The sequence below is a fragment of the Nestor notabilis genome, unplaced genomic scaffold, assembly GCF_000696875.1.
Source record: "Nestor notabilis isolate BGI_N333 unplaced genomic scaffold, ASM69687v1 scaffold792, whole genome shotgun sequence".
Taxonomy (NCBI): domain Eukaryota; kingdom Metazoa; phylum Chordata; class Aves; order Psittaciformes; family Psittacidae; genus Nestor; species Nestor notabilis.
This window is the reverse complement of record NW_009917700.1, coordinates 148,021-159,848: the sequence shown is the minus strand read 5'-3', so window position 1 is coordinate 159,848 and position 11,828 is coordinate 148,021. Positions and strand designations below refer to the sequence as shown.

Here is an 11,828-nt window from a genome sequence, read left to right as displayed (position 1 = left end):
CAGGTAAGGGTCATGCAGGCTGTTGTACTCGGTGCCCAGCCGGCGACAGTAGGGATCGTCCAGGTCAAAATACAGGGAGGAGCGTTGAAGCTGTAGGAGAGTGTGAAGGGGGCTGAGAGCAGAAGAGACAAATGTGCTTCAAGCTCCTGACACACACAGGGTGGCATTTCCAGATCTTCAAGGCACAGACTAATTCCTGGCTTACTTCCCACCCAGAGGAACGATCTCTCTACTAAACAGACTTTCCAATGCAGAAGAAGTCCCGTGTGCGCGTATGTTCTCTGTCTGATGGCTACCTACTGTGGCTCCTTGTTGTGTTCACAAGAAGCTATTTGCTGCTGGCGTGAGAGGGTTTCACCCACTGCAGTGGCTGCAAGGAGTAAGCTGTAAGGTTGCCTCCAGCCATGTCTTTTCCTCTGGCAATACTCTTCTCCATGCAGCTCTGGCCAGCCTGGAGCACTGCTATGGGCAAATTTTCCATGCTTTCAGCACCACGGAGCCAGGAGCTTCCTTTGACTCCCCGGCCCTGTCCAGCTGAAAGGCTACAGCTCCTGCTGTAGGGTAGGTGGCCTCAAGGACTCCTCTAAATGAGGAGGACCTCATAAACAAGAAGGGCTTTTCAACCCCTTTCCACTTCCTTTACCTTTTCCCCCAGCATTGCCCTGCTGAAGACAGGCTTGGGTCTGGGCTTCACATGGATCTTGACCCCGAGCGGGAGTTTCAGCAGCTCAGAGTGAATCCTCACAGCAGCTCCTGCTCCCAGGCGCTGTCTGCTGCGCCCGAGCTAGGAAGAGAGAGACACTCCAGCACTAAGTAGCTCAGTCAGCCTCCTGCATGGTAGTTCAAGAAAGGGCACGTCCCAAGGCCCCAGAGCTGAGCACGTCCCGGGCTGACCCCTCTCCATGGGCCCTGCTGCTCACCTCTCCCCTCCATCCCTGAGCTCTCGGTGCCTCTGCCCTTTGAGCGCCAGCAGTGAAGCCGTGCTCCATGGCTCCTTCCGAGAGCTTTCCTGGGGCTGTGACCCTGCGCTGACTCTGCTCACACTGCAGATGTTCTTCCCAGCACTCAGCTTCATAGTCACCCACTGGGCCCTCACGATGTTGGCGTGTTGCTGCCTTGAGCCATCACGTGCCACCTTGCTATGTTTTCACATCACAGCATTGCCATGTTGCTGCCTCGGGCCATCACCTGCCAACTTCTTCACTGTCGTATCACCACGTTGCCATGTCGCTGCATTGTCACATCACCGCGGTCCTCTGCCATTGCCTGGCTGCGTCTCTTGTCATTCCCTCCTGGTGGCAGGCATCAGGTACAAGGGTGAGGGAGTTGGGTCCTGAGCTTATGGGAGGTACCTCACCATATCTGACCACTGATCAGACTCAAGTAGGGTGCAAATGGAGCCCCTTGAGCAGCCATTTGGAGCTGCTCCTCCTCGGAGCAGTGGGTCTGCCGCTGGGGACTGTCCCCGTGGGTCAGGACACCATCCAAGGGAACTCCTCAAGGCTGAGAGCCCTCCCTTGTTAAGTGAGTGTGCATTTTGGATCATTGGCCATAAACTTCAAGGATCAACAGAGTAGTGGTGAATCCACGTGACATCCCGGATCTGCAGGTGATGTCAGTGGAGCTTTAACTGAGCTTAAGCAATAAATTTCATTTGGCCTCAGTTTATTGGTTCTGTGACATTTAAATTGGTGTATTTGGCAAGACGTCCATATAGAAATTGTTAGGGAGGCAGGGATGTGCCTCTCTTCTGCGTGTACAATGGGTGAAGGAGAAGATAGGGTTTGACCCACTATCAGGCATAAAGAGAGAATCAAACAAAGCTGCAGGTGTGGTTGTGTTGGTAAAGACACCACATGCACCATCTCAGGCACATGCTCTGTACAGGCACAGGATGATAGTGGAAGATCTGGAAGAAAAATTTGGAGAAGCCAAACCATTAAATTGGAGCTGTTCAGCCTGGAGAAAAGAAGCTGCATGGAGACCTCAGAGCAGCTTCCAGTGTCTGAAGGGGGCTACAAGGATGCTGGAGAGGGACCTTCATCAGGGACTGTAGCAATAGGACAAGGAGTGATGGGTTTATACTTAAAGAGGGGAGACTTAGGTTAGGTATAAGGAAGAAGTTCTTCCCTGTGAGGGTGCTGAGGTGCTGGCACAGGGTGCCCAGAGAAGCTGTGGCTGCCCCATCCCTGGCAGTGTTCAAGGCCAGGTTGGATGGGGCTTGGAGTAACCTGCTCTAATGTGAGGTGTCCTTACCTGTCATAGGAGGTTGGATCTAGACAATCTCAAGTTCCTTTCCAACCTGACCCATTCTATGATTCTGTGACTGAATCTACTGGAGCATATAAACAGTAATAAGGATGCAGGTAAACCATGAACTAGTTGCATTAGAAGGTGATGTGTCTAATTGGGCTCTGTCTGTCCTTCATTTTCCACTGCTGAGCTTTTTGGGATGAAGCCAGCACTCCATGGAAGATCCCCTTGTTGTCACCAGGTGCTTTGGTGGTTAGGGATCAAGGCTCAGCACCAGAGCTGGAGGGCACCCAGTGTCTCCTGCTGCTGTATGGTTTGGGCTGTCATTGCCTTAGCACAGTGTCCTGGGACACCTCAGTGGGAAAGAGATCCTGGGAGGCTGCAAGGGACTCTCTGGAGCTGGGGTACAACTGGCTTCTCCCCCAGATATCAACGCCTACAGGGTCAGGGTGTCTCAAAGCCATCATTGGGCTTACCCAAAGCCATCCCTAGGAGATGGAGTACCAGCTGTCCCACTTCAGAGATGTGAAGCAGATGCCCTGCAACTGCTGACTGCAGCAGCACCAGCACCCACTGCCAAACCAGAGCCTTGCTCCCAGCACCAGCTTCATCCCTGGCAGTGTTCAAGGTCCCACCAGCCTGTAGGGTCAGGGCTTCAAGTTTCCTTCAAACACCATGTAGCAAGTGACAGGAACTTAACAGCAACAAATATTCTCATACCAGCCTTGATCAGAGTCTGACTCCTATTATGTACAAGATTTCACAGGTGACATTCCTATGACACTGTTCCTCTTGTGAGTGCAGACAGATGGACCACTGCAGAGATAGTGCTTACCCAGTCCAGAGATGTTCCCATGTCACTTTTCAACTCAGCAATGCACATAAACATATTTTACATGTAAACTGGGCAATTAAGAAGGCAAATGTTTAAAAATATGAGGATTTATTGCCATAAAATTTGCCATCTATCAACACTGCATAAATAGTTTTACATAAAAAGCCATCTGGAAACAGGTTGTTTATCATATTTATTCAGTTACAACTTGCTGGGTTAGAGTCTGTGCCTAGCCCATTAACTGTCAAGACAGTTTGACGTTGCTGATGAGAGGTGGATGTATTTGAAATTCTGCACAATGCATGAATATTAACTTGGTCTTTTAGGCAGCTGCACTATTTCAGGCAGCTTGGACATACTCTACAGGTTAGGAAAGCTGGGTCTGTTCAGCCTGGAGCAGAGAAGCTGTGTGGAGACCTCAGAGCAGCTTCCAGTGTCTAAAGGGGGCTACAAGGATGCTGGAGAGGGACTTTCTATCAGGGACTGTAGCAATAGGACAAGGGATGATGGGTTCAAACTGAAACAGAGGAAGTTCAAGTTAGATATAAGGAAGAAGTTCTTTACTGTGAGAGTGCTGAGGTGCTGGCACAGGGTGCCCAGAGAAGTGATAAATGATCCATTCCTGGCAACGTTCAAAGCCAGGTTGGACAGAGCCTTGGGTGACACTGTCTAGTGTGAGGTGTCCCTGCCTATGGCAGGGGTTGAAACTGGATGATTGTAAGGTCCTTTCCAAACCAAACTGTTGCATGATTCTATGCTGGAGTTCCTCTGCAAGAAGAAAGCAGGGTGCAAAGCTGCTTTTTACTTTAAACTCAGTCTGGCTGGAAACCTTGGGGTCAGGTCTAGAAAGGTATTTGACATTCTTAACTAGAGTAGAAGGGTCTGGGTGTGGGAATGACAGTGGTAGCAGGTTTGCTTGTCAGTCAATAACATGCACGGGCTCAGGTTGCTGTTTTGAGACGGCACTGGAGAAAGAAGCACATGTTTCATCCTTTGAAGAGGTGCTAGAGTTTTCCTCCTGGGAAGCACCACAGGCTGCAGACAACACCTCTGCCTGCTGCAGGCCAAGGCAGCAGTTTAGGAGTCATAGTATCAAGCCAACAGCCACTGGCTTTTCCTGACATTTGCTGTCTCCCTTGGTTTCAGTAATTAGATCCCCTGTTTTTAAATGTCAGCTCTCATGAGGTGATGCTATTGTATTTAGCACCGTGCCCTTCTACTGATTCCAAAACACTTTGCAGAATTACCATAAATAACCCAATAACAAGAGCCAAATAAGCAGTTACAGCAGAAGGGGAAAGGAAGCTAATGTATCTCAGGGTTGCTTGGAAATGAGGAAAGAGCTTCAGAAAAGCTGTCCAGCATGGCAGGGCTGCCTGAAAGGTGACTGTCCTTTCCACACAGCAGGGCGAAGGGGGACAAGGGAGGGTCAGCTCCTGCAGGGGACAGGTATGGTGACATCTGCTCTGTGGCCCAGGCAGATCTGTCAACGGTGGCTCAGCCATGAGCTGACGCTGGGGTGCTGCTACATGCTCAGGTCCTTGGCCAACACCTTCAATCTCCCCTAGTCCAGATTCCTCTGTAAAATGGGGGAATAGTGATATCTTCTGCCAGCTGTTTGACTCTGCTGTTGGTTTTGTGCTCCACCCTAGAACTAGTTGAGCTTTGCCTTGGGTCTCTAGTGTCTGTGTCTCTGCCTATAGCGACTGGAACAACCAACCAAGTTTGGTCCTCTTGTCCTAAGACAGGTATTGTGAGAAAAATCCAGTAGAGTGTAAGCTGAGTCTAACCCTTCAAAATTCACACCTCCCAGACTATTTGGGCCCCAGAGTGCTACCAGCATTTCCCTGGGCCACAATGTCCTTGTGTCACCTGCGTTGCCACTAGCACCATGCAGATGTGATGAGCCTGTGCCATCATGTGATGAACCTGCAGGCCACCTCCCAGAGCCTCCTGGGCCACCAGTGGTCTGCAGACCACAGCTGGGCAACCAGGGACATGAAGAGTCATGGACAACACACTGTGAGGCAGGGGAACGTCACACAGAATATGCACAGAAAATCCTGTGTTTGGGTTGTGTGTTCCTCTGGCAGTGAGGTTCTGCTGACTTTGTAGGGCCCAGAACCAGTGACCTGAATTCTGGCACTTGTAGGAAGGTGTCAGCAATAGGAGGTGGTCTTTCAGCTAGCAAAGGTGTGGTATTTTAAGCTGGGGAAGTGCATTTACTCCTTTCACTCTACTACTCCATGAGACATGCTGGGACCCACAGCTGCTTTGGCAGAGGCAGGCACCAGCCACCTCCCAGCAAGAATGCTCTCTGCTCTCCTGTCTCAAGCTGGAATTGAGTGAGACTTCTACTTTTGCAAAGCAGTTCAAGGCACGAGCCACAAAATGAGAGGTGCCATGTTTCCCTATTCCCTGAGCAGGCTTCTCGAGAGGAGCTTCAGGGTGCTGTTGGGTTGTTTTGATTCACACCTTTGTAGAGGAAGAATAGCTTTCTCTAGTTCAACAGCAGTATGTACCAATCTGAGGACTGCTTAACAACAGGTCATGATTTACAGGAGCTCTACCACTGATGCGCTTTGCTGCTCTTTCTTTGAAAGGAGGTAAAAATGCATATTAAAATGCAAGCTCACAGCTATTTCAAAAGCGAGATGTTATTTACATGAACCATCCTCATAAAAGAACAGTTGATCTATTTTCAACAGGGCAAATTACACCAGACTACCTCACACAGCTTTAGATATCTGAACCCATTACAATGAGGAAAGGTAATTGCTACGACTGACACTGCCTTCTCTGGTGGCAACTGCCCTGGCTCTGCTTGCCACTGGCTCACAGGTAGGATGAAACTCCAGCAAGAGGCTGGGAGAGGTGCTTGGTGAGACAGGCCATTTAGCAGCAGCCTTCAGTATTGGTCTGTGGTCATGCTCGCTCATTAGCAGTAACATCCTTGTTCAGTTCACTCAAGCTCTACAGTGGTAGGTCCCAGAACAGATCCCAGGTAAAGGAAATGGCTTTATCTATTAAGCCGCTCCTGTTGTTATTAATCATGTAACAACTCAATCTAGGAACTTTATGTCTCTCACTGCATCACATCGCTCAGTGATGGCTGGGCTTGAATACAGATCTCTCTGTTTCTGTGGCACAGCCCAGCCCCTGGAAGGAGCTTGCTCATCAGGCAGTAGGATGAGATGCTGATGTACAAACAAGCACTTGTAGTGCTGATGGGCAGAAGGCCAGTGGAATACAAACAACCTGCAAATATTAACTACTGCCTCCTCACAGGCAGAGCTGAGAAGGGCTGCAGAAGTAGCTTTTGCTTGGCCAGATTCCCAAATCCCTGATGACTTCAGGACTTTTGTTCTGGTTTTTGTGTTAAAACAATACAGCAGTCTCAGGTTGGTGGCCTGAAAAACACAAGGGATGCAGCTACCAGGTTATAAAGAAGGCTGGAGAAAGGTTGTAGGGCTTTGGCTGTCCTCCTACCTAGGAGTTAAAGCTCTTCTTGTTTCAGCACAGAAGCAAATTTCTAACAGTGTAACATTGGGAAGCAATTAAGTAATCTCCCACCAAGAGCACCTGAGCCACATATGCCCCAGCAGTAGCAGTGCTGCTGTTATTAGCCTGAGGATGTAAGACATGCTGGTCTAAGGATATAAACCTGTCAAAGAAGAGCTGTCATAGAGGACTTCCTTAAATATCCCCACTGGGTGACTCATGAGTATCCTTAACTTCACTGCACACACAGAGGCAGAGGCACAGTGAGAAGTGACTGTGGATTTTAGTGTGCACATCAACTTCCCTGGAAGTATCTGAACTCCCTGTGCTGAGGCCAGATAACAGAGTATATGGACTGTGAATTGATTCAGTGTCTAAATCTCAGCAATTAAGTAGTCTGAAGTACTCAAAAAAAGAGGGGCTTTAATTGCCGATTGTGGGAACCTTCTCTTTAAATACTTTTTGCTGGTGCTTCCTGCAGAGGCGACCTCCCCAGTTCCCACATAGGCCCCTTAGGCTTGTGTCAGTCAACCCAAACCTTGTCTCCCTTAGGGCATTGTGATGTGGAGAAGCTAAATGCTTCTCAAATGTGTAGTGAAACCACCAAATCTACCTTCTTTTACCCATGCTCCTGTAGCTAATAAGGGGCAAGGAGGCAAAAGCACGTGTGTTAATGCAGCAGGCTGACAAACACAGCTGCTGACAGAAATGCAATAGAAGAAATCATCAAGGGAGCAGAACAGTAACTTAGCAAGGAGATACTAATAAAAGCCTGATAGCATTCACACAGGTCTATATAAAGTATTTGTCACTGGACTCCTTCCTCCCTGGGCTTTAGTAATAGGGGACAAACGGCACGCTAATTTCTGAAGAGCACGTTGCTGTATAAACCACGGGGGCTGGCCACTAAGGGAATAATATCTCATCCACCTTCTTCAGCACAGCCCTCTGGCCACTGTGAGCTGCTCATAAGCAATGCACCTTATCGCAGACAGGTCAGCACCACTGAATCTTCACTCAGACTGACCACTTCTCTGGGCACCCTGTGCCAGTGCCTCACCACCCTCACAGTAAAGAACTTCTTCCTTATACCTAACCTGTACTTCCCCTGTTTAAGTTTGAACCCATCACCCTTTGTCCTACTGCTCCAAAGGGCACCGAGTACAACAGCCTGCACGACCCTTACCTGCAGGAGTACCACCGCCGGAAACACAACTTCTGCTTGCTGAAGAGGCAGGGGCTCATCACCAGAGATGGCCAAGTAGGTCTGGAGTCATCGGGGCAATAGAAAGGGTTCCTGCGAGTGGGTTCTGAGCGTGTGCAGGGAGCAGCTCCCCTCCCGCTGCTCGGGGCTGGGTCAGGGCAGGCAGCGGCGGGGCGGGGTGTCCGTGCACTCGTCTGCCCATAGGTGGTTTGCACGCTGAAGGAGTTCAAGGAGTACCGGCAGTACCTGACCGCGCACAGGCTGCAGGAGGAGAGAATGAAGAGGCGAGAGTTCAGCAGCACCTGAACTGCCGGATGCGATCGAAGCAGAGATCTGGGCACATGCATGGAGGAGATACCAGGAGAAAGCGAAACAGCAGCTTCCAACAGAGCATCGTTACAGGAGTCCCTCAAGAGGCTCGCTGGAGATGCAGACAATGCCTGCTGAAACCTGGGAAACCTCTGGAGCATCTCAGCTTGATCAAGACCCTGGCTGTGAACATACGGAAAACCTGGAGCTTGCCAGCAAATATTTCTCTAAGAGGCAGCCATCCCAGAGCTATTTCCCAAGGCAGAGCATGAAAGAAGGACTGTCCCCCATACTAGAGGAGCAGGGCCCGGAAACAAGCAAGGCAGCAGAGTTGGCCGTGTTAGAACATGGGCCAAATACAACCACTGCTGCTGTCTTGTGACAGGAAAGCATCCCGAAAGCCATCTCCAGAGTTCAGCAGCACCCTGCAGAATGCATGTAGAGACCCTGGGCAGCCCCACCAGACAGCACACACAGACCTGACACCCTTGTGCTTTCAGTAAGGAGTTTCCAGCATCACCATCAATCTTTGCCCAGAACCCAGTGCAAACATCAACCACTGCAGAGATCTGCATCTGGGAAATCGCTGGCTTTTCAGGCTTTCCATGGTGACAGAGGCTCTGGAAGCCACCCAAGTGTGGAGACACCTGGAGTCTCTGCAGCATCCCCTGAGCTGTAAGCAGCATATCTCAAGAAGGAGAAGGTCCTAATACAAGTTTCATTGGCCAGTGGTTTTGAGTGCTTCAGCAAAGAAAAAAACCCCAGCACTGAGGTCTTTAACCAGATTAAAGCTCAGGGCAGGCCCAATTAAAGTTTTCCATAGGCTACACCAGCAGGATGCAGGCCATGGCAGGAGCGACAGAGCAACTGTGTACAGACCAGGGAGAGGCAGACACCACAGCACTTTAACCTGCCAGAGTAGATTTATGATTCAATAGCAGGATTAATAACATATATCACATTTAAAGTCCTTCATGTGTGTGGCTAGGCATATTAGCAAGTGAATATGAAGTTAGTGCCATAACAGCAGGCACAAATTATTTAGAGTCTGTTCTTCCCTGTGAGTGAGCTCCAGGGAAGAGCTGTAAGATTACACAGCAGACCTGAGAGTGTAGAAAGGGTGGCAGGCTGGTAATCTTCTGTTCTCACTTCAGAAAACCTTTATTTCTGTTCCAGCCATTCCAGTCAAATCCAGGACAAGAGGATAAAGGAGATTTGGTTAAGGTATTGCACACACAGTAGTAAACAGCAGACACAGTAGGTCTGCAATACTCTGCTGCAATGTGAGAATGACCATATGTGCCTGCCTGATGATGGCTTATATATAGGGAGAGACTAGAAGAAACCAGGGAATCATAAAGTGACCTTTCTTCTCAAGACCCAGCCTCGCTTTTGGCAGTTGGGAAAGCTGTCAGAGGCTGCACCTGCACTGCCAGCTTTGACAGGCACCACTGCCTTCCCTGCTTCACATCACTCCCAGGACGTGTTTATGCCTGCGATGAGGAGTTTAATTAGGTACCACAAGAAAAAGTACCTCTGCAGCATTGGACCCCACATCTTAGATTGTTGTGAGATGCTTTTGCAAAGATATCTCATGGGGTGCAATCAAAGACTCCAAACTTCAGGCACATCATCACTTCTGAAACTCGTAAAATTAAACGGCAGTTCACAGAGAAAGATGAGAAATAAAAAAGAATCATAGAGAGAAAACATCTGTGTCTACATGAACCTGAGGAGGATGTAATTAGGCACTGACAGGACATAAGGGGTTGTCACTGGCTTTTAAAAGAGTGGAACAGGGCCACTTTGTCAGTGATCCTCATTCCTCTTACACATCCCAAAAGCGAACAAGGTTAAATATCAGCAAGATTAGTTACCTAACTTGGAATAATGAGCATGTGAATCTGCACCTCTGCTGTACATAATACCTTGTGCAGAATGACAGCAACATCAGGCTGTGCTTTTGAAAGGCGAAATATTTGCAAGTGCAGGTGAGGTTGAGCAGCAAAGCCTGGTCCTGGTGAGAGGCAGGAAGGGAAACGGCTGTATTAAGCAACCTAGCAGCACTCCTGATTAACAACTGTCCCCAGGCTGAGCTCCTGAACATCAGAGTTCAGCGGGTCATCTGTTATTGCAGAGCTAAAAGGCACTGAAACAATGTGGAATGAGAAGGATTTATTTATTTATAAATCTGGTTATCTGCTTCCACTCTGGAGGAAAGGAGGTGAACGCAGGAGCAATAGACATGGACCCCTTCCCCGAAAGGGCATGTGGGAACAAAGGCACAAAGGAAAGAGCTCATTGGTAAAAATACAGGACTTCATCCTTCTTTCAACACCCATCCAAATGGCTCTCTGCTGCTTTAATAACAGCACATGAAAACCAGACCTGCCTGTGGTTATTAAGAGCAGTCTACTCATCTGCACGTCTCCCCTCATCAAGGGCTTCACCACATGCTTTCATGCCTGCTGTGTCTTCTAATGGCTCCCACAAACATATCCAGCCTCTAGAGATCTTCACAAAATGCTGCCTTTGATGGCTTGTAGCAGGAATTCAACATTAGGGCTGCACAATAGGCACATTGCTGTGGACCTTCACACTGAGTACTGATTAGGGTCACACCTTCCATGCCTCACTGCTTCCCAGCACAGTTGTCTTTCCATTATGGCTACAGCCTTTACTCCAATGGGAATGACTTCACATCCATCCCTATTATTTGCTTATGCTAAGTTTCCCAAATAAGCAAGGCTGCCTTAGAACACCAATAAGACCTGTCCATCATCTCCCCAGGTCTTTCTGTCACCTGAAGCTTTATCTGTGACCATTTCATATTTTCTCCTGGGACATCAGCACAAATACTATTGGTATTGCATAGAGACCATATACCAGTCCTAGCAGGACCTTGTTACAACACCCTTCCAAACATGAGCAGGGACTTCCAGCTCACAACTTATATGAGGAGACTCATCTCTTCTAAAGCTTTCCATCTATTTAACACGTGCAATGTTGAACCTATAACACTAATGTCTTAATTGCAATTAATCTTATGATATCAAGGAAAATAACATCATCACTGTCATCATGGTGCTTGCAATGACAGACAAGCGACACGCAACCCCTTTGCAAAGCACATGCATAGAATTACTGACAGCATTAAACTAATTAATAGAGAAACACTGAGGCAGCAAGAACAATGTTTTTGATGATAGCTGAAATGCACCTTGCCATTTCAAAGCCCTTAAAGGAGTAACTATCAAAGGTACTTGTCAATTGATACATCCTTCCACTCAGGCTAGAGTTGGTTCATCTGATTTGATATCATTACTGGAGACCATAAAATAGATTTTTATGCTGCAAGTATCCCAGGAGGCAGCTGATGTTGCCCAGCAGGGCAAGTCCACCCTGGCAAGCCTGAACCTTCTCTCTTTCTGGTTTCCTTCCCAGAAACTGCTGAAAACATTTTCTTCTCAAATGCCTTCCTGGAATAACCTGCCCTGCCTGCCTCACTCGGAAGGAAGAACACCTGATTTAGTGCAGCCTGAAGTCAGTAATGTGATCTGCCACCCCTGCTGCAGGAAAAGGAAGGCAGTGGGAGAGCTGGAAGGCGAACATCCACTGCAAAATTATCGGAAGAAGGAGGAATTTTCTAGGGGTGAGAATCAGCAAAATGAATGTGAGGCTTTAAAAGCCAGTTTGCTGCTTTTCAGCTTTCTCTGCATAGAGGGA

At 48.5% G+C, this 11,828-nt stretch overlaps 1 protein-coding gene across 1 annotated transcript in view; it reads left to right on the top strand.

Moving 5' to 3' along the window:
- The window catches only part of LOC104401693 (perilipin-3-like), a 55,200-nt gene extending 47,101 nt beyond the window's left edge, over positions 1-8,099 (top strand). The window contains exons 8-9 of the mRNA XM_010009360.1: positions 7,743-7,850; positions 7,998-8,099. Of these exons, the coding sequence (XP_010007662.1) occupies positions 7,743-7,850; positions 7,998-8,099 (210 nt within the window). The remainder of the gene's footprint in view (positions 1-7,742; positions 7,851-7,997) is intronic.
- The last annotated feature ends 3,729 nt before the right edge of the window (positions 8,100-11,828 follow it).